The sequence below is a fragment of the Odontesthes bonariensis genome, chromosome 15 (assembly GCF_027942865.1).
Source record: "Odontesthes bonariensis isolate fOdoBon6 chromosome 15, fOdoBon6.hap1, whole genome shotgun sequence".
NCBI classification, from domain to species: domain Eukaryota; kingdom Metazoa; phylum Chordata; class Actinopteri; order Atheriniformes; family Atherinopsidae; genus Odontesthes; species Odontesthes bonariensis.
In genome coordinates this window covers 13,831,465-13,851,300 of record NC_134520.1, presented here as the reverse complement: position 1 = coordinate 13,851,300, position 19,836 = coordinate 13,831,465, and the positions used below count along the sequence as shown (strand labels likewise).

The 19,836-nt window shown below is 41.3% G+C and overlaps 1 protein-coding gene across 3 annotated transcripts; it reads left to right on the top strand.

Moving 5' to 3' along the window:
* The first annotated feature begins 690 nt into the window (after positions 1 to 690).
* On the top strand, positions 691 to 19,035 carry tjp3 (tight junction protein 3). Of its 3 annotated transcripts, none has more exons than XM_075485077.1 (30): positions 691 to 876; positions 7,329 to 7,385; positions 7,886 to 8,010; positions 8,118 to 8,220; positions 8,316 to 8,610; positions 8,744 to 8,847; positions 9,000 to 9,189; positions 9,364 to 9,439; positions 9,579 to 9,679; positions 9,941 to 10,040; positions 10,597 to 10,773; positions 10,967 to 11,070; positions 11,453 to 11,537; positions 12,234 to 12,289; positions 12,441 to 12,534; positions 13,321 to 13,406; positions 13,523 to 13,595; positions 14,101 to 14,174; positions 14,418 to 14,481; positions 14,571 to 14,727; positions 14,821 to 14,929; positions 15,005 to 15,224; positions 15,315 to 15,520; positions 15,606 to 15,701; positions 15,827 to 15,906; positions 16,039 to 16,249; positions 16,373 to 16,473; positions 16,967 to 17,551; positions 18,379 to 18,437; positions 18,525 to 19,035. In XM_075485077.1, the coding sequence occupies exons 2-30, from the start codon at positions 7,338 to 7,340 to the stop codon at positions 18,640 to 18,642; spliced, it is 3,897 nt and encodes a 1,298-aa protein (XP_075341192.1). In that variant the 5' UTR covers positions 691 to 876; positions 7,329 to 7,337; the 3' UTR covers positions 18,643 to 19,035. The 3 variants fall into 3 exon arrangements, with proteins under 3 accessions (XP_075341192.1, XP_075341191.1, XP_075341193.1); XM_075485076.1 differs by lacking the exon at positions 691 to 876 and adding an exon at positions 4,478 to 4,715; XM_075485078.1 differs by lacking the exon at positions 691 to 876 and adding an exon at positions 7,108 to 7,206.
* Positions 19,036 to 19,836: the final 801 nt, after the last annotated feature.

Here is a 19,836-nt window from a genome sequence, read left to right as displayed (position 1 = left end):
TGTCTTCAAAACTCCAGTTAAACAAATTATTAACACGTGTCTACCAGGGGTGTGCTGCAGTAGTTCTTTAGATCAATGTAATAAAATAACTAAATACCAGATGTATACATTAAACCTTTGTAAACCAGACTGGCTGTAAAGTTTCTTGCCATGAGAACGAGAGGCTCAGTCAGTCTGGAAACATATTTGCTTTGAACGTGTCAAAACAAAGATATTTGATCAACAGGGGCCTGATAAAGGTAGACTGAATATAAACGGTAGGGAAAGCAGTTGAATGGGCATGAGGCATCAGAAACCGTAAAATTCAAGGGTATGAATCATTCAACAACTGAAACAGAACTAAATCTATTTAGCATTTTGTAGGCTGCACATTTCTACACTTATGTTCCTATAAATCCATTTAACTTTAGCAAGTAACTGCTAGCCCATGGCAGGCTGTGAAGATGACGAATAAATTAAACTAGAACAAAAAGACGTAAAACTTATTGTGACAAATTACACAAAACAAATAGCCTCGGTCATCTATTTGTGTTCAGCTACTGTGACTTGAGTCAGAGGTTTCACTTACCACAACAGAAACTGGGTGTGGGCTTTACGTAAGGGGGGGAGGGGGGGAGGGGGGGTAAACTTCCGGTCAACGCTGCTGCGCTTGCGTAATGACGTTTTGAAACTCACCTGCTCGTCAGTTCTTCGACGCCACGCCTCCTCACCTGGGTTCGGGAAGATTTAGGAGCAACTTTTACTAGAAAGATTAACAGTCAAAACGAGAACGCACGACGTTTTTATTTTTTCTAAAGAATTTCTGGGGGTCATTTTAAACTTTTTGGACGGAGAGAAACAGATAAAAACTACGGGCTACAAAGAGAAGGATAACAGGTACGTTTGCTTAACTTCTGTCAGTCTTCCCGTCTTTTTAAAAAACCACATCAGCAATGTGTGGAGGGGGGGAAACGTGAAGCCCGAAAGACACAGCTGTGATAATTGACTGCAATAAAGTGAAATACATTTTTATGTAGGTTAAACTTAGCCTCAGTTTCAAGCATTTAGACGCTTACCACTTAGCTTAAAAAATGGACATTTTGATAATTCAACATCATATTTAATTACATTTGAATAATTCTAGTCCCATATATCAACTAAGTTTGTTTTCGCAGTTTAAGTTTGGTTCAAATATTGTACTTTTTGTTTTCGGCATGATTTCTTTTGTGTATTTAGGGTAGTTTACCGACCAGCTGTAGCGTTGAAGTGTGTGTGTGTGCTGGTGGGATGGGGATTGACAGCTACAAGCTAACTTTCTTCTTCCTCACTTTACTGGTTATGCCACACTTGCAAGTTTCTACCTGCCTGCCACAGAGTTTCACAATAGTTTCGGCTGCATTCCCAAATTGTTGCGTCTTCCTCTCTCTCTATCCCAGTCAGTGTTTTCGGATACTTTGTGATAGGAACTCATTTAAGGACATTCAAGCTTTGCTGTTCCTATCATGAACATCAGCGTCACCCATCCATCCTGTCTGTATTTAAAATGTGTTATTTGTGTACTGTTTCAGAAAACTTATTTAGAATTAAAAAAAACAGTTGTCCATATAACAAATTTAGCTTTCTTATACCATAATCTGTGTGTATAGCATCTCACAACAGAGCTTAATTGTTCTGTTTTTCTGTGTTTTCTGAAGTGTTGGTTCTGTTTTGCCCGCTTATGTTGTTGTTGCCACCTGAGAAATATGAATACTCCATTAATACCATTCCATTCTGATCCCCACTGATTTCTGTAACTTCCTAAAATAACCATGTCAGCATACAGATATGAGAGGGATGGAATATAAGCATCCTATAAGCTGCTGGGAAGCAGCGAAGTGTGTTGTCAGAGTCTTATACTGCAGAGTTTTCCATTTCCCAGCCCATTTCATCTTTAACACCAAAAAAAACATCAAAGACTACCTATGTTTGTATCTGTTCTTTTTATCTACATCTTGAGTTTCATTCATGAAGGTCTTAAGCTTGTGTCTCATGATCCAAGTGAAGGCATCTGTGCGGCAGTCCAGGTAGCTGTGAAGTGGGTGTTTGCACTGCTGTCAACATGCCTTGAGTCAGTCCTGCTCGAGTGGAAGCTACAAAGCTCTGGCCTGTGTAATTAAACCTACTACGTGGGCTCTGTGAACCTCTGGAGTGTTTGTGGTGCAAAGCTCCGTATTTACACAGAGAAACCTTGCTGTTTCTCATTACCAGCTAACCACTGGCCGTGCATGGCTTAGTGCCTCCTTCAGCCGTTCATTTTTGGAGGTGGCGCTTGTTTGAAAGATGTAGGATTGAAACCTTTTAGTGGGTTTGTGTAGTCCTGGTGCTGCTTAAAGTGAGCTCCTATTTACTGTGTAGTGAAGCGCTGCGCTCTGTAGTTGGTAGTTTGCATGTTGGACATCCAGCAGGAGTGGCCTTACAGTTTATCGTTAACGAGAGTCTCTGCAGTGACTGCTGCTGTACAGGCTGAAGTCTAAACCAGGAATGAGCGATCACTTATCATATTGATGGGGACACAGCTTTGCTAAGTGCTTGATTTTAGTCGCAGTAGTAATTTTGTTTTCTGTGCTCGGTTTTCTTCAGATCAATTAATAATTCACTACCCACGACCTGGCTTCCCTAAGGCCAGCTGTCACACCTGGCTGAACCCGAGCCACGATCCCATATCTGTTTTGCCACTACCCCTAAACTCACAGTGTCATAAAGTTCTCACATTCCCTTTTTTTTACTGCATGAAAGTTATGTTGTTGAAGATGATAAGATTTTTTATCATGTTCCCTGTGCCTCCCCTTTCTGGTCTTGTATAAGTTCAATAAAGGTTATGGTGACTATAGTTTTGGAGAGGCAGGGCACTGATAAACAGAGTCAAACAGAAATGGGTTGCTGTACTCCCATGCTTCAGGGCGTGCATAAATGTTAACTATGAAACAGAGATAACATCAAAGCTCTCTGGTGCCACAGTGCTATTTCCTGATCCTCAGACACAACAGAGCCACTGTAGGAACCCAGGAAATTTAACTCGGGGCCAGAGGATCTATAGTGTAGCAAACACCCCGTCAATTATTAACAGCCTAGTGCACTCATTCCACCGATGTAACCATAGCACCCAGTACTGAAACTCAGCCAGCAGCCTTGGACCTGCTGTTGCTGCCTTGTGGGAAAGTTGACCAAGACATGCACATACCCACTGGCACTTGGAGCAAGTGGACCTATTTGACTTTATGAACAAATCTGAAAGGGAATAATTAAGGATACAAAGCACAATTCTGGAGTGACGGATGCACCACTTATCTGTTATAAGAAGCATTTGACATTTGGTCACTTTAGTTGTTTTGTTTATTTTTTTTTTCCCCTTCTACGTTTTAATCTCTGTAGTTTTAAGTGCCGTTTTGTTGTGCCGTCTTTCTGTGGCTTGTTTGTCTTTGGGGGACTTTCAGACCCGTATCAGTGACCAAGTCTTACTAACACACAAGTGGAGATTATTGTGTGTGGGACCGATTTGGTCAGCAGGTGTTTTAAAAGGAGAAAAAGAAGACCGGAGCACTGTTATTATCATGAATCTGACGCAGCGTATTAAGCTGCTGAAACACTTTGGTTCTGTGCCCCCGGAGCCTCCTCCACCACTGCTGGTGGTGCCTGTAAGTGTGTTGATAATACTGCAGCATACCTGTCCAGATTTCCCAGTATTTGTGTTGTTATTCTGTTATTGCATTAGATCAGTTTGCAGTTTAGTAACTAAGCAGTGATATCACTTTGAGATCATTTTAAGCATCTTCCAGCTCAGAAAGTTTATCGGGAAGTTCAGCATTTTTTAAGTATTTTGTTGTGGCAGTCCAACTTTTTGTCTGTTCAGACCCAAAAGTTTGATTTCTGCACCCTTTAGATTACTGAATTCATCAGCCTGTTGAATTACAGACTTATAATATTTTAGAAAATGGTGTAAGTTTGCCAGTTAAAGCTTAAAAAATGCAAAGTATAGCTGACAAGGCGTCGGATTTTCACTAACGTTGTTTTAAATGGTTTTATTCTTTTAAAATCACAATTATTGTCAGTACTGGCTTATAGCGACATACATAATCATTGACAGACTATTTAGGCCCAAAGGTGTAAAGGAAAATGTTTATAAGATATGAAGAGAATGCAAAGCAAAATTATGTCTTATGCGAAAGTGTTTGAATAAGGACTGAAAGATTTTGTTCTGACTAGGAAGCGGCTACCTTTCTGCCTCATGGGCTTCTTTTTATTTAACCCGGTGGGACCTGATGTAGTATGGGTGTATGTGTACCCATGTCCAAATTTAAGGTTGCTTCACTGTTCTGGTACCAGTGTGTTGGGAAGCTGTGCAGCTCCACCTTAAATCTTCTCTCATCAAAGGGCAATTGAGAGTGGGCAAAGGCTAGAGGGGGAGGAGCGCTCTCCAGGTGAGGTTGCTACTGAGAGAGAAACACCACAGCTGGTCATATTACAAATAATTTCACCAGGAGGATCAAGTTTCTGCCGGACAACAGCTTCCATCCGTATAAAGCCGATCTGGGGGGGGTTCTGGAGTTGGATAACTGCGGATGACCGATTGTTTTGCTGCTGCTGGTTCCATATGGAATATAAAGAGCTCGCTGTTTGTTGAGCGCTTGAGGCCGCAGGTGTTTTGTTCAGGGTACAAATCCCAGCGGGAAATGGAAGTAAGGTTTAAAGATCAAATGGTAAGTAGAGAGGTCGAGATGTAAAGAGTTCACAGGCTTGCAGTGTAGTGTATTGTCTGACATTTTCTAAATGTTAATGTTTAGAATAAACAGAGAACAGAATGTATGAGCTGTCAGCTAAATATTCTCCAGGGCTGCAAAACCAGAGGATGCAGAAAAAACTGTGGGCAGACAGTAAATCACTGTCTACTCTGACGAATGCGCTGACATTTCTTACTTTCCTGCTTGTCTTTATGTGATGCTTTACATCAGATTTTTCAATACATCTGTGTAATTGCTTTGTTTACCTAATACATCACGTGATTGGCTGGAATTAAACAAGCCTGGTTTGCTTCCACATATCAATGTATTTTTTAGGAAACTCCCTGGATTTCTAACTGAGAACACTTCCACATGTGTGTTCTCTTGAACAACATTCAGCATCAGTGGTTGATAATTCTACAAGACATTTTGACACTTTTCTGATCTCCAGTTTCACATTCATCATATTGCTACAATATGATACCCTGGATCCAGAGTTCACTTCTTTCTGCACCTTCTGGCTTTTCACTGTTGGTGTGCTTTCTAACCGTAGCTGTTGTCAGCAGCCATTGTCCTCCTTTTCAGTTCCCTCTGTAGGACATTTGTGAAGATGTTTGATTGCAGTCTGTTTTATTGTTACTCGAGTCAGTCCTGGTTTATTATCCAGGTCATACTTCCTTTCTTTCTTTCTTTCTTTCTTTCTTTCGGGTGGCCTAAATGAAGCGTTCAGGGACTCTTTGCAAGCAAGCTTGCCTTTTGTTCTGTTTTTTAAAGTTTTGAGTGAGCTTTCCATCATAACTTTGTTTTTCTCACTGTAGCCTTCAGCTCTAACTCCCTGCAATGAAAATTCCAATGATAACAACGTTGGGTATCTGTGTCAGGTCAGATTAAAATGGTAGCTTGGCATAAAATCAGATCATTCAGCTTTTACGTGAGCATTCTTTTTCTTTTCGTTTCCCCTCAAGTTTATGATTAACTTAGTCAAACATACGGCCGACTGTTCAAAGGTTAAATGCTGCACGCCTGCATGAGCTATTGTACATGAGATTTCTTCTCCTCAGGCTTTTTGTCTTCTTTTTGGGTGGTATTGGTTGTAAATTTTATAAAGTATAGCTAACTTACAATTGAGTTAATTTTTCGAAGTCCACATGGTCTTTGAAGACTATTGAGTTTCAATCAGGATGTGGGATTCTTTGCTGGTGTCTGTGCTCCTGGGCTTGGCCTGCCAGTGCTAATAAATCTCACTGCTTAGCACCCGTTGTGTGACCTACATTTGCTTTTGAGTGTTTGAACAAACTCCAAGCTGTTTTCGACGCTTGATGTATTATTTCTGTAGAGCAGCATGCATCTTCCTCAGTGGATGGAGATGTAATTATAGTCCAATTCTAACTCTTTTCTTATTTATTTTTTATCTGTTTTTAGTTTAGTTTTTTTTACGTAGGGCTTGCATGTGAAAAATTTGCTAATCACAAGAATCATATTGCCACATTAGTCTGGTGTTCACTGGTGTGTTCACTGTTGATTTCACGTTCCTTCCCAAAAAACAGAAATATAGCTGTTTGCTGAATGCATGACAAAGTTTGAGCTCCTTAATTTACAGCTGACATGTGTTTTCTATTGATTTTCGGATTCTGATGGGGACATTAAGTCAGGAGTAACCCACAGATGTGTAAATATTTGAAATTTTATACTCAAGCTTCCTCATTGACCTTAGATGCAGCATCCAGGAAACAAGCACCTACATAGAAACTACATTTCTATACAGTGGAACCTGACTGTCACCACCCTCCAGGGCTGAGTAATATAACAGGGACTGTTTACATACTAAGTTATAGGATGACATAGAGCTTTAGAAAGTTAACTTTTTTTTCTTTTTTTTGCCTTTTCAGCAATACTGCCCATTTGTTTCTTAAGCCATCTCAGATGTCAGAATGTAAAGCTTCTCTTTGTCTAATAAGACAGTAATCTGGATACTTTTGAATTTTGGTCAGACTAAAAGTCATTTGGAGATGTCATGATGGACTTTTTTTTTAGTCATGAAGGAGCCTTTTTTTTCCTCTTCTTTTAAACTTCTTTCTAACATTTTATGTTTATGCATTTTGGCAGACGCTTTTATCCTAAGGGACTTACAGGTAGGCAGGTAGGGTGAGGGGGTCTTGCCTAAGGACCCCTACTGGAGGTAGTATCTTTCATGCATTTGAACCCAGATTATCTGGTTATAAGTAAGCTATTTATTTTGTAGCTCTTTTTGTCTCTTTTTTTTTGTGTTGTTTTTCCTGTTTAAAAAAAAAAAGAAAAAAAAAAAGACAGTAGTCACATGCCCTTTGACCGACATAAGGATGTATACACATACCAGATAGCCCCTCCTCCATACCGGTCAGGCAGGATTGAGACAGGTGTAATCATGCTAAGAGCAGGTTGAGTTAAACAAACACTCTTTCTTTTCGGTTGAGGATAAACTGTCGTCTTTGTAAGCACCTGCGTTTATGGGAAAGTTAATAAATCCCGGTTTGATATTGCCAAAGTTACATGTTAGTTGCTTAAGTATTGAGTCATTCATATGATTAATGTGTGTGCCTTTGTCTTTTCCAGAAACCAGGGATGGAGGAGTTAACAATATGGGAGCAACATACAATAACACTTAGCAAAGTAAGTATTATTCATAAAAGCCAAATTGTGGATGTATTGAAGACACGCTTAGTTTTTACAAATGGAAAAAGAAAATACGATGTATTATCACGCTGTCTGTTTATCTTTAGTACAGTCATGCTATTTGGTTTGTGCACAGTGGCGACACAAGTGTAAGTGGAGTGTAGCTCTGTGGCTCAGGGGTAGATTCAGTATTGTTTCTTAGGCTATTGTGAGGGACTTTCAGGGGCTGTGGACTTCTCAGTTTCACGGCACAGACTCCAGCAGGAATGCAGAACGACACACCCTGCTGCGCCCCACAGCACCAGCTGGCTCTTCACCATCCTGCCGCTGGAATGTGCTCTGTGTCTTTCTATCTCTCTACTGCATCTTCCACTCGTGCTCATACTCTGCCCACTGACTTTCCTACATTCTTTCTCTGCTTTTCATGTGCTATCTGTCATTTTCTCTGTCTCAACCCCGTTTGAATTTTTTTTCATCTCTTTTTCACAAAATGGCAGGATTCCAAAGTGGGTTTTGGTTTTGCAATATCAGGAGGAAAAGACAAGCCTCACCCAGACAATGGGGATACAGCTGTGGTGGTGTCGGATGTTATTCCAAATGGTCCAGCCATGGGACGGCTGTTGTAAGTTAATTTGCTTTACATCACTGTTGGATCTTATTTTTAACCTATAAATATAAAAAATTACATGGAAGGAATGAAGCTCAAGTGTGTTTTCTTTGTCTTCGCAGCACCAAAGACCAAATCGTCATGGTCAATGGAGTATCTATGGAGAGCGTCCACTCCAACTTCACCATTCATACCCTTAAGTCATGTGGCAAGACTGCAAATGTAGTGAGTACAGAGAGGATTCCAACTAGAACAACGACATTGCTTCCCATAAGGTTGATTGGCTGTTTCCCTAAAACACGGATCTTCTCCTTCCTCAGACAGTGAAACGCCCTCGAAAGATCCAAATCCCAGCAACCACTAGACCATCTCGGGCAGCCTCCCACTCCAACCTCCTGGATCCGGAGCCTCCCAGACGAACACGACGCTTCTCTGATGGTAGCGACCACCGAGATGCAGCCCGCTACCGTTCCCGTACTCGCAGCCCCTCCCCTGAGCGTAATGGGAATGGAAACACGCTGCCGCTGATGTCAACGGGGTACAAGCGGCTGCCACAAAACAACTCTGCAGACAAGCCCATCAAAACTACATTGATTAAAAAGAAAATCACAGATGGTGAGACTTCTGTTTGCTCTGACGTGCTTATTGTGTGTAAACACTCCATTACTGAAATGATCTACTCCTTTCGTCTTCTTTGAAGTACTGATTTCTGTTGAGATTCATTGTGTCTCCTCTTCTTTTTTCCAAGAGTATGGATTGAAGCTGGGCAGTCAGATCTTTATAAAGCACATGACAGAAAGCGGCCTGGCTGCAAAGGAGGGCACGCTTCAAGAGGGAGACCTCATTCTGAAGGTGAAGATTTAGCATGCTCTGCTATTTACCCATTAAGCTACAACTGTAGCAAAAAAAAAAAAAAAAAGCTTGTAAGCTTTCAGGATTCATCATAAGGACATGAAGGAATGTAATCCTCAATTTATGTTAATCAATTTGTTTCCCATGAGTAGATCAATGGTATGACGACAGAGAATCTTTCCTTGCTTGAGACCAAGCACCTGGTGGAGAAGAGCAGGGGGAAACTGACCATGATGGTCCTCAGGGACGACCGCAGGTTCCTTGTCAGCATCCCAGAGGTGGTGGACAGCGCCCCCAACAGTGAGGTGGATCGTCGCAGAGACAGCAGCTCGGAGCTGGAGGGTGAGGGGTTCAGATACATTTGAAGGTGGTGGGCTGAGATGATGCGTGTTTATATGGCAGTGGGAAAGAGCTGGGTTTAAAGAGGGGGGAGGGGGGAGAACAAAGAAGTGTAGAAATGTTTTGATATAAAAATATATATATATATATATATTTAAATTTTTGGTGTCCCATCAGATATTTCAGACATCGAGGAGGACATCACCCCTCGAAGAACATCACGTCAACCCACCAGAGAGAAACGGACGCGCAGGTACAGATCTACCCCATCATCTCATAAAAATGATGTCTGTGTATAGAAAGATCTTCCCTCTACACTGAGTTTTAAATTTGTGTAATGGCTCTTCTCTCGTCGAAGCCCTGAAAAAAAAGATGTATTATTTCAAACCCAGAACAAGAGCTGAACCACCACCACGAGCCAAGTCTCGGGATTCATCCCCTGTGCGCTCCACATTGACCCGGCCTCCCGTAAGGACCTACCCCTCTCGCAGAGGTCAGTTCTGCAAACTGTCCCTTTTTCCTCCAAGGAGCACACATTCAGTGATATCTGATGATTGTGTTACCTGTAGAAATCTTTACAGGAAAAACATATTCTGAGCAGAATATTAAGCTCAGCTGTGACTAACAGTGTGTTAGCAAGTTTGATGCTGCTGTTGAAAGACTCTTAAAAATGTGTAGATGTGTGTGGATATTATGTGGATAAGAAAAATGGATAATAGCACTGTAATAATGTTTCAAACTATTGCCTCTTCAGCTCCATCTGAATCAGACTCTGACCGCAGTGCATCTCCTCCTCCTCCTCCTCCTATCAGAAGAGACAGTCCAGAAATGAGGGATTACTCCAGCAAATACAAGTCAGTTCAAAGTGGTTTTTGTTTAGTCGTCAGAGGGATGTCACAGATCTAATTCCGTACTTTTTATTTCAGGATTAAAAGCTACAATTGATGGTTTTCGGATAATATGAGCTCCAATTTGAACATGTTTATTATTTCAGACCCTGTTTCCTGTTCTTGAATGGGGCCATAACACCAGCAGACATTCAGTGACATTTTACATAATAGGTTTATTTAAAACATATGACTGAATTCGAGCTCTATTCTAATGAAGTGGTCCATTTTGTCCTTCTGTATGTATGCGATGTAATTCCTCTAAGCACTTTCGCAGCTGTTTTGAACATTACCCCTATCTATTTCAGTTTTGCTTGACTTATCTACCACCTGATGAATTATTGTACTTTAATTACTCTGCCTTGCTGTTGGGTTTGTTATGCACATGCACTCTTAGACTCTTATAAAAGCATCTCTTAATCCCTCCATGTGAGTAAGATTACATAAGGTTAGCCTACTATGTAAATACAAATACTATCATCACGGTGTTAAGACAATAGTTCTGGTTTTCTTGTTAATGCAGAAGTCTGTCGGGAATGTCTACTCTCCCCAACCCACGATCCTCTCCCGTACACCACAATAGGGCGTCTCGCCCCACCTCTTCCGCTTCACGGCCTCGCAGACCCGTGTCGGATTCTGACTCCGATCGCAGCGCCTCCCCGCCTCCTCGTAGAGAGAGCCCCCGCCCAGACAGATACAAGTACTGGCATTGCTTTATACACTTGCAACATAGCAAATGTGCTTATTTTTTTTTTTTTTTTTTTTACTGAGATAACTAGCAAAGATGTAGCAACACTGACAAACAGAATCTTCTCATTGTTTGTGTCAGCTGTTTCCCATCATATCATTTCTAACTCTCTTGTCCTGTTTTTTTTTTTCTCTCGTCTCTACAGAGTTCTTCCTGATCTTCCCTTCTCAAGTCTGAAATCTTCCCCAATCGCTGTTCGCCAGGAGCCACCAAGGAGGGTCAACTCGCCTGTTAGAGTCCCGCCTCCAGGTTGGCACACACACACACACACACACACACACGTATGCTCTGTCAAATTTCCTTGTGATGATGCACATCTCGGACTTTATCTGACAGTCCTCAACAATAATTATTTAATCTTCAAATGCTTTTCGATGAACAGTTATTAATACACAAAGAAAGCTAATGTCAAAGCAAAACAGAACAGTTGAAATGTTGGGAAAAACAAACTACATTCATTAACTTTAAAAAAGTACCATGTCTCTTTTTGTCAGTGGTAGTAGTTTTTGTCTGCCATAGTAGTCAAAAAAATCAATTGAATAATGATGTACAAAAGAAATTGCATCTACTGCAGTTTGAAATCTACCACATGATGATACCTGTTATTTTCTGTTATTTATTTTTTTTCCAGATTCTGATTCTGAATCGGAAAGCTTTTCGGGGCCTCCTCAGAGGCAGAGCACTACGTACAGCCAGGACTCCCTCAGTAGATACAGGTACAGATGAAGATCCTCCAAACCCCAACCCCTACCCGAAACCCAACAAGATCTCATGGAGCGGAAACTGAACAGACATCCCAGCTCTTTCATTGTTTAACCCAACAAATCATATGATTTCATTTGTCTTTAATACTTAAATGACCCTTTTCGGTTTCTGTATTGTTGTTGTTTTTTTTTTTTTTCCTTCCTTCCTGATTTTTTTTTTTTAATAATTTTGTAGCCTTTTATTTTTGATTGATCTGTGTTTTGACTGTGTATGTTGACATTTTGTTAACCGATGAAATAAACGTGACTTTCACTGAACAACGTGACTTTCACTGAACATGTTCTCCTGTATGTGGCCAAGTGCTGATCAAACAGAGGACACTTATCACTGAAGCAGCAATACTCTAATCAGTCATCTTTAGAGCAGCACATCAATCAGTTCTTTAGATTCTGCATGTGAGACGGAGCATGTCTGAAATTCATTGTAAACCTCAGCGAGCAGTTAATAACCACACTAATTCAAATGGTTAATTTTGATCAGTCACAAAGCAGTAAACCGTCACAGAGCGAGCTTCCCTCAGAAACTATAAGGTGAATATTCGTCTCAGCCTCTCATCATTATCACTTATAAGCCACTGGTCCCCCTTCGCCAAACGTAACTGAGATGTGTTGTCTTCCTCTTCCCTCACTCCCTCTGTTCTCTTCCAGAGTTCTGCCAGATGTTTCCCTGCCGCGTCTCCAGGTGGAGCCGCAACGGAGCACAGGTGAGTGTACACGGTGCGTTCACTACAGTGTCTGCTTTAGAGTGTCTACTCTAGAAATCTTTGTGCAAAGATCATCATTTTTGGCTTAAACTCGCTCAAATGTTTTTGGGAAACTTTAATCTGAACCGTTTTGTGTCATTGACTTTCCCAGCTCACTCGGACTCTGACTCAGAAGACAGTTACGCATCTGTCCCCCGCGGGAACTCCACAGACAGCGGAAACTCTAACACAGCCGACAGACAGAGGTGGGACACGCCTTACAGTTTTATCTACAATATCTGAGGCGTTAACCAGATTTGAGTCCGTACACAAGTTTAGTTTTGAAAGAGAAGCAACCATATAACAAAACCTTTGAAAGTTTTCAGAAACCGGACTCTAAACTTTATAAAGTTCTCCCAGGAATCTAGATTTAACCTCAGCTTGCATTTCTGACAGTAAACCTGCAGTCGTTCAATATTAACCTTGGCAAAGAGTTTAAATCAGTCAGTATCATACCAATAATACCGCATAACTGGTTAATGAGAAACCTGCACATTCACCAGTCTGTGCACATGTTTATCAAAATCATAACATCAAGAGATTTACAGTCTCATTTTATATGAAATGCAATGAAAAACAAGGTTAAGTTTATTTTTATATATTTTTTTTTTATATGATTAAATACGGCGCACAAGAACAACACAAGGCTGTTTAAATCTGCAACCGTTAACGGCAACAATACAAGTTTAAGCATTTCTACTAATATGCAAGGTTCCAATTAAAAAGGATTAGGCGTTGAAGTCACTGCAGAATGTAAAGTGACAACATGAAAAATTAGAGTGCATGTTAAGTGCACAACACAAACCTCTCTTAGTAAGACACCCTGTACAAACTGGTGCACATGACATGACTTCCTGTTAAGATTGCGCCACATAAGGTTTCAGCTGCAGACTGAAAATAACATGAGACATTTGGTATGATCGTCTGATTATTTTTCCCCCGATTACAAAAAAATATGTAATTTGACAAAGCATATCGTGTGTTTTTCTCAGAGTAATGCCTAAAACATCCACTTCAGTTGCTGTAAAGCCGGAATCTCCACGTCGCGCCCCATCCCCAGCCAGACCACCTCCTGATGGTCAGTTTACTCCACTGTGTGTCACTCCTAATGCTCATCCACTCCTTATTTACACTGTATATTACAGCACAAAGTATTACAGCAGAAAGACCAAAGTATCTATTTCCTTCATTCAGATTCCTCAGAGTCGGATCCGCTTTCACATCTCAGGAGGTCTGGCAGCTCTGAGCGGGAGCAGAGCCACCGCAGGTACGGCCCCAAATCTACCACCAAACATGAGAGCAGATCATTAACATGCTTGCATAGAAATCTATATACATGTCAGCTCAAGCAAAGGTCTCTGCGTCACATGTTTGATTTTTTTATTTTTATTTTTTATTTATTGATTTTTTTTTTTTTTTTTTTTTGGGGGGGGGGATTTGAAGCTATATGAAGTTGCCTTCACTTCTTCAGAGGGTGGATCTGATTTACAATTTATATTCCAATTATTGAGGGAATTCAAATAGTCTACTTAGAAAGACTTACCTGTCATTTTGCTTATGAATTGGTGACATTCATTAGATTAACGTGTCACTCCAGTCGCTTGCAGTGTCTAATATGTTTGTACAAGAAAATAACTTTAAGACATTTGATATGAAAAGAAACGATCATCAAAAAAACTGGGTTGGAGAAATTTTTGAGAAAGTAGTTTAGCTGACATAGAATAGAATTTTAAGGACTGATGTGACTGATTTTTATGTTCTCTCTCTGGCAGTATTCCCCATGCTGCTAATGGTAGAGGAACCGTCCGGTCAGGAATTTCAGTGAAGAACAACCCATCCCTCCAGTGTAAGGCTCAGGATAATTTATGTAAAAAATGAAACGAGTTAGGCTAGTTATTTTCACACTAACAGCGAAATGAATACTCACCAGCTATTGGACAATCAATAAACAGTTGTAGGGTCACAGATCACGTCATTTATTTGATGCTTTTCTGATTATTATTATTATTTTTTTTTTTTTTTTAATGCTAAATCAATAAGTAACTACTGAAAGACATTTTGTGTCTCACTATTTCCATTACTCTTTCAGCAAAGCCTGCAGAGGAGCCGATTTATTCTCTACCTCCAGATTCTTACCCGTCTTTTAATCCAGGGTGAGTATTGCTTGTACATCTGTTAGAAACGTATGAAAATTCCCAACAGTAATCTGATTGCTTTGTTCTCTTCCTTTCTGTTTTCTCAGGTACAGTTCAGATTTGCAGACTGTGACGTTTGAAAAGGAGCGCAGTTTGGGCTTGAGACTCGTGGGAGGCAATGATGTCGGTATCTTTGTCGGCGGAGTTCAGCCAAGCAGCCCAGCGTACGAGCAGGGAATGAAGGAAGGAGACCAGATAATGCAGGTGACTTCATTTAGCTTTTAAGCCTGCATCACTCAGTTGGTACAACTTGATTTAGAATTTAACCAAATCAGGCTTGTTTCTCATTCTGTTTAGGTAAATAAAGTTGATTTTGGCCAATTTACACGAGAAGAAGCTGCCAACTTCCTCCTCAACATCCAGACAGGAGAAAAAGTGGAAATCTGCACACAGACCAAGATGGATAGTAAGTGTGGAGCAGAAGTGATCACAGGATAACGTCCTTCAAGTCTTATTTAGTCCTAACTTTGCCTCTCTTCAGTTTACAGGAAGATCAAGAAGTCCAACCTGGGAGACAACTTCTACATCCGCACCCACTTTGACCACGAGGCAGACGCCCCCATCGGTCTGAGCTTCACCAGAGGAGAAGTGTTCAGGGTCACAGACACAATGTACCATGGGAAGATTGGCAGGTGGCTGGCCGTGCGTATGGGGAACGACCTGCACGAGATGGATAAAGGCACCATCCCCAACCAGCCCAAGTGAGTAAGGAGGAGATGGGGTGGAGAAGTAGATTTCTACGTTAACCAAGCCCTCTGTTTAACTTTTCTCTCCGTCATTACCTCCCGCAGGGCAGAGAAGCTTGCCATCATCGAGCGGACACAGCGGGGCAGTGGAGAGAGGCAGGTGTCGGGGCCAAGAGCAGAGTTCTGGAAACTACGAGGGCTCCGAGGGAATAAAAAGAATGAGAAAAACAGCAGACGGACTCGTGAGGACCTGCTGCAGCTCACCATTCAGGGCAATTTCCCGGCCTATGAGAGAGTCCTGCTCAGGGAAGGTTGGCATGTTTTTATCTTAACATCACGCCGTCATATCAGAAGTCCATAACAAGTTTAACACTTTTGAATTGTTTGTGTCATCAGCTAATTTCAAACGGCCCATTGTTATCATGGGTCCTTTGAATGATATCGCCATGGAGAAGCTGGCCAGAGAGATGCCTGATAACTATGAGGTGGCAGGTATGTTTAATCTTTTTGATACTTCCTGACCTATGAGAGCGTTACATTACCCCATATGTACAACTTTCCCCTCCCTACTGTTATTTGTATTCAACTTAATTTTTTTCTCTGTTTCACTATCACAGACATGGTTCCTCGCAGTGGAGGAGGAGAGAGCGACTCAACAGTTATTAAACTGGACACTGTTAGGAAAATAGCTGAGAAGGTGAGTAACTGTGAAAACTCTTGTTTGGGTTTCAAAGAAAAATTTCTATGTACTTCAAACAGTCTGTTTCATCCGGTTTTGCAGTGTTTTTCTTATTGCCTCACTGATTGTTTTTCATTTCTCTCCTTCCAGGACAAGCACCCTCTGCTGGACATAACTCCCACTGCAGTGGAAAGGCTGAACTACATCCAGTACCATCCAATGGTGCTGTTCTTAGACCCGCACAGCCGCAAGGATGTTAAGGCCATGAGGCAGAAATACAACCCCAGTTCCAGTAAGAGTTCCAGACGCCTTTACTCACAGGCTGTTAAGATGAGGAGAGACTGCAGCCACCTTTTCTCAGGTAATCCTCACATTTGAGCAAACTCTTATGGGTTAGGATACACTTGAAAACTCATTGGATCTCCTACATTTCAGGAGCTAAGCACATTCTTTTTCTTTATTTTTCCTGACTGTCATCATCCAGCTCGAGTGGACCTACACCCTGACACCAACAGCTGGTATGAGAGTCTGAAGAATAAGATTCGCCACCAGCAGTCCAAACCTGTCTGGGTGTCTGAAGTCACGGTATAGCACACAACTCTTCCTCTCTCTCTCTCTCTCTCTCTCTCTCACACACACACACACACACACTGCAAATGTAAAAATGTTATTTGATCTTAAGTATTATTTCTTTAGCACAAGTTTCTTGTGTTTACCTTGAATATGGTTACAATCGGATGGAAAAAAAAACAATCAGCAATTATGCAAACCTTGCAGTGCAGTTTTATAAACCCATTCCATTCTCAGAATTTTTCCTCAAACTGCCTATCTGTGAAATAGCCAAAGTAAATCGAGAGCTGCTCTAGAAGCACATGGGGTAAATGCTAGATTTTTGGACTCTTAATAAAGTTGACCCTCAAACAGTCAAAATCACTAACGATGATACTGATTTACAGATTAATTATTAGATTAATGTTGTAGTGATCTATGAGTTTGAAAACTTGATCAGTCCATGGCCTGACAGTAATCTATTAGAGCATGCTGAAGACTTACTTGGTTTCATTTCTATTCTGTCCAGTTGGAGAGTGGAGGGGAACAGGATCTAGACGCTCTGGACCAGAACCAGACCGACTACCTCAGTGCAGCTAGTGACCTTGAAGACACTGATGGAGAGGCCTTCACTGATGGAGAGGCCTACACCGACAACGAGGACCTGGAGGAGGCTTACCCCGGCCAGGAAGCAACCCGGCTCCCGCAAGACTCCCGGGGGACCGGAGCTGCTTTAGCCCGATCATCCGAGCCGGCCTCTGGCTCCCACAGCCCAACAGCAGAATCGGAGCCTCGCCATGGCTCATACTCACCCAAAGAAATCCCACCACTGATGCACGTGCCTGAGCCCAGGACATCCCGCCAGGATTATTACAGCCCAACTCACAGTGCTGTAGAAGAAGAAGAAGAAGTGGCCTCCCATCGCAGTTTTACAGACTCAGACTTCAGTGCTCTTGATGTTGTTACACCCGACACTCCGTCAGAGGGGCCGCCAGATTTTGTTGCCCCCGACCCTACTACTCGATACCCAGTGAATCCGCCTTCCTACGCTGAGGAGCAGCCGGAGAGCTCACAACCTGCCAGCCTGTCTGCTATTGAAGAGAAATTACAGCAGGTTTGTGCTCTCAAATTCGATGTGTAATATGTCTTCAATAAACAAATCGGCCAACAATTTTAACACAAAAAGACTCAGTTTATTTTTGAAGCAGCAACAATTATTTACCTAGTTTTGGCTTTTTTTTGTGTTAAAATGACATGGTGCAATATTTTAATCTGTACAGTGATGTGAGTGACATGCTAGTAAGATAGATGCAGGTGTGGAAGGACACCGTCATTCAAAATTTGAGACTGGGCTGCTTTTAATAATCGTATTTCTGAGTCTGATCACTGGGCCTTGTAATGATACACAAAGTACAGAGACACATTTACACATGAGAAATGTTCAAAAAGAATCAATAAAAGAAATGACAGTTATTTTTGCAGTTATATAAACTGTTTAATTCTGTTGGTTGCTTGACATCTCTAATTTGAATTTTACCACCTAAACAGTCATTGAATCTGGTTTGAGTTGTGTTTTCTGAAAGTTTGAGTGTAAACAGTGGCGGAGATAACTCGTATTTAAACTGCTGTTGAGGACTGACGTACCTAAGATTTGCATTATTGGACCACAATGAAAATTTTCTTTTGACCTTAGCATAAAACATGTAACAAAGCTTGTTTTCTGTCAAGCTAAATTTGGTCTGTGGTTCTCTTTTCTCACTGGAGAGTGAGCGGCACAAAATCTGCCTTGAAGAGGTGAAATAGATTTAAAAGTCCAGAAATGCACCAACACAGAATCTCCTATTTACTTTAAATGTGGTGTCTTTTACAGTAACGTCGGGTGCGGTTTGCTTTCATTATAGAGAATCTTGTTTAAATTCCTTTCTTCGCCCTCTGTTACAGAGTCGCATGGCAGAACCGCAGGCCCAGACTGAGAAAAAGAAAGGCCCTCAGTTCATTGTGTAAGTTTTCCGCTGCTGTTATTAGTATTCTCGGAGTAAAGAGACTGAGACCCGGTGCTAATTTTCACCCGTTCTTCACCTCAACAGGTTGGCACATCACCAAGCACTCCAGTTCAGACGCACCCAGATTCGAGGCAGCGACAGCTCCGAAGACGAAGAAGAGGAGACTGAGGACATTGAATGGGGTCCCGCAACTGAGCTCTAGACAAACTGTGGATTAAAGCTGCTGACTGTTGCTTCTTGGATTATTGATACTTTTTTTTTTTTTTAATTGATCTAAGGGGAGCCTTGTTGTTTAGGTGTATGACAGTGGAAAGTGTTCAGAATTACTGCAGTCGTTAGTTTAACGTCACAAACAAGGTTCCCAGACGAAAGATTACGATCAAAGTGCCTGATTTCTTTTCAATTTTTTTTATGTTGAAACGTCTGTGAAGAGCAATTTGCCCTTTGCTTTAGCTGCTGTGATGCACAACTCTTGCTTTTATTAGAAATCATTTTAAACAAGTCTGTTGTCAGGGAAACCCAGAAAGTCATTTATGAACAATTTAGATTCTTTTAAAAAGTTTTCTATCTACATTAAACTGTTTCCTGATTTCAACATGTGGGTTGTTCAATGATGCAAATAGCTGCTTGCTTTTCTTTTTCTAAACTGGAATTCATATTCCAGCTGTGGTCACTTATGGACAGTCATATTACTCACATGAACATATTAATAATTTAAGTGGTATTGAAATCATATTCGTTACCAAGAACAGTTACTGGACAGTAAACACTGAATCAGGCCCAATAAAAGTGCTACACCTGAAATACAAGATATTTCCACTTAATCTTGAGGCTACTCCCTGTGTATAATCTATTTTTAAAAGTCCCAAGTTGTAACTTGGTGTTTGGTGTAGATAGTGCTTTTATATATGCATTCCTAGAAGGGCTGGTGTTTAGGAGCCCACAAGTCAGTATCCCTCAGGCCACCCCAATCCACGCTTCATTACCTCCGCCAAGGAGGTTATGTGATCGCCCGAGTTTGAGGCAGCTTTTCATTGGCGCATGAAAAATTGATTCTAGTTCGCATCTCTGTGCGCCCAGACCAATGGCAGAGTTTTCCATATTTTTAATCTTAACGTGATTGGACAATTCATCGAATCAAGCAAGCATCCGAGGAAGCGCCTTGCTCTCGGGGAAGAAGACCACACAGACAGTAGGATTGCTGCAGAGGTGAGTCTCTGTTGTAGAAATTAGTTGTTGTCCATTTTTCAGTGCAGTCAAGTCAAGTCAGCTTTATTTATAAAGCACATTTAAAAACATCAGAATTGATCCAGTCTTTTATATTAGTCCTCAAAACATTAGACACACCTACCTTTTAATGTGATCTTTGTTTTTCCTGAATATTTGTACATTTTGC

What these genes read in the sequence shown, in the direction of transcription:
- tjp3 (XM_075485076.1), top strand. Translation starts at nt 4,578, where the DNA reads ATGACCGATTGTTTTGCTGCTGCTGGTTCCATATGGAATATAAAGAGC. An exon ending in TTAGGAAAATAGCTGAGAAG is followed by an intron (nt 15,907 to 16,038) that starts GTGAGTAACTGT and finishes CTCTCCTTCCAG; the next exon opens with GACAAGCACCCTCTGCTGGA. An exon ending in TCTGGGTGTCTGAAGTCACG is followed by an intron (nt 16,474 to 16,966) that starts GTATAGCACACA and finishes TATTCTGTCCAG; the next exon opens with TTGGAGAGTGGAGGGGAACA.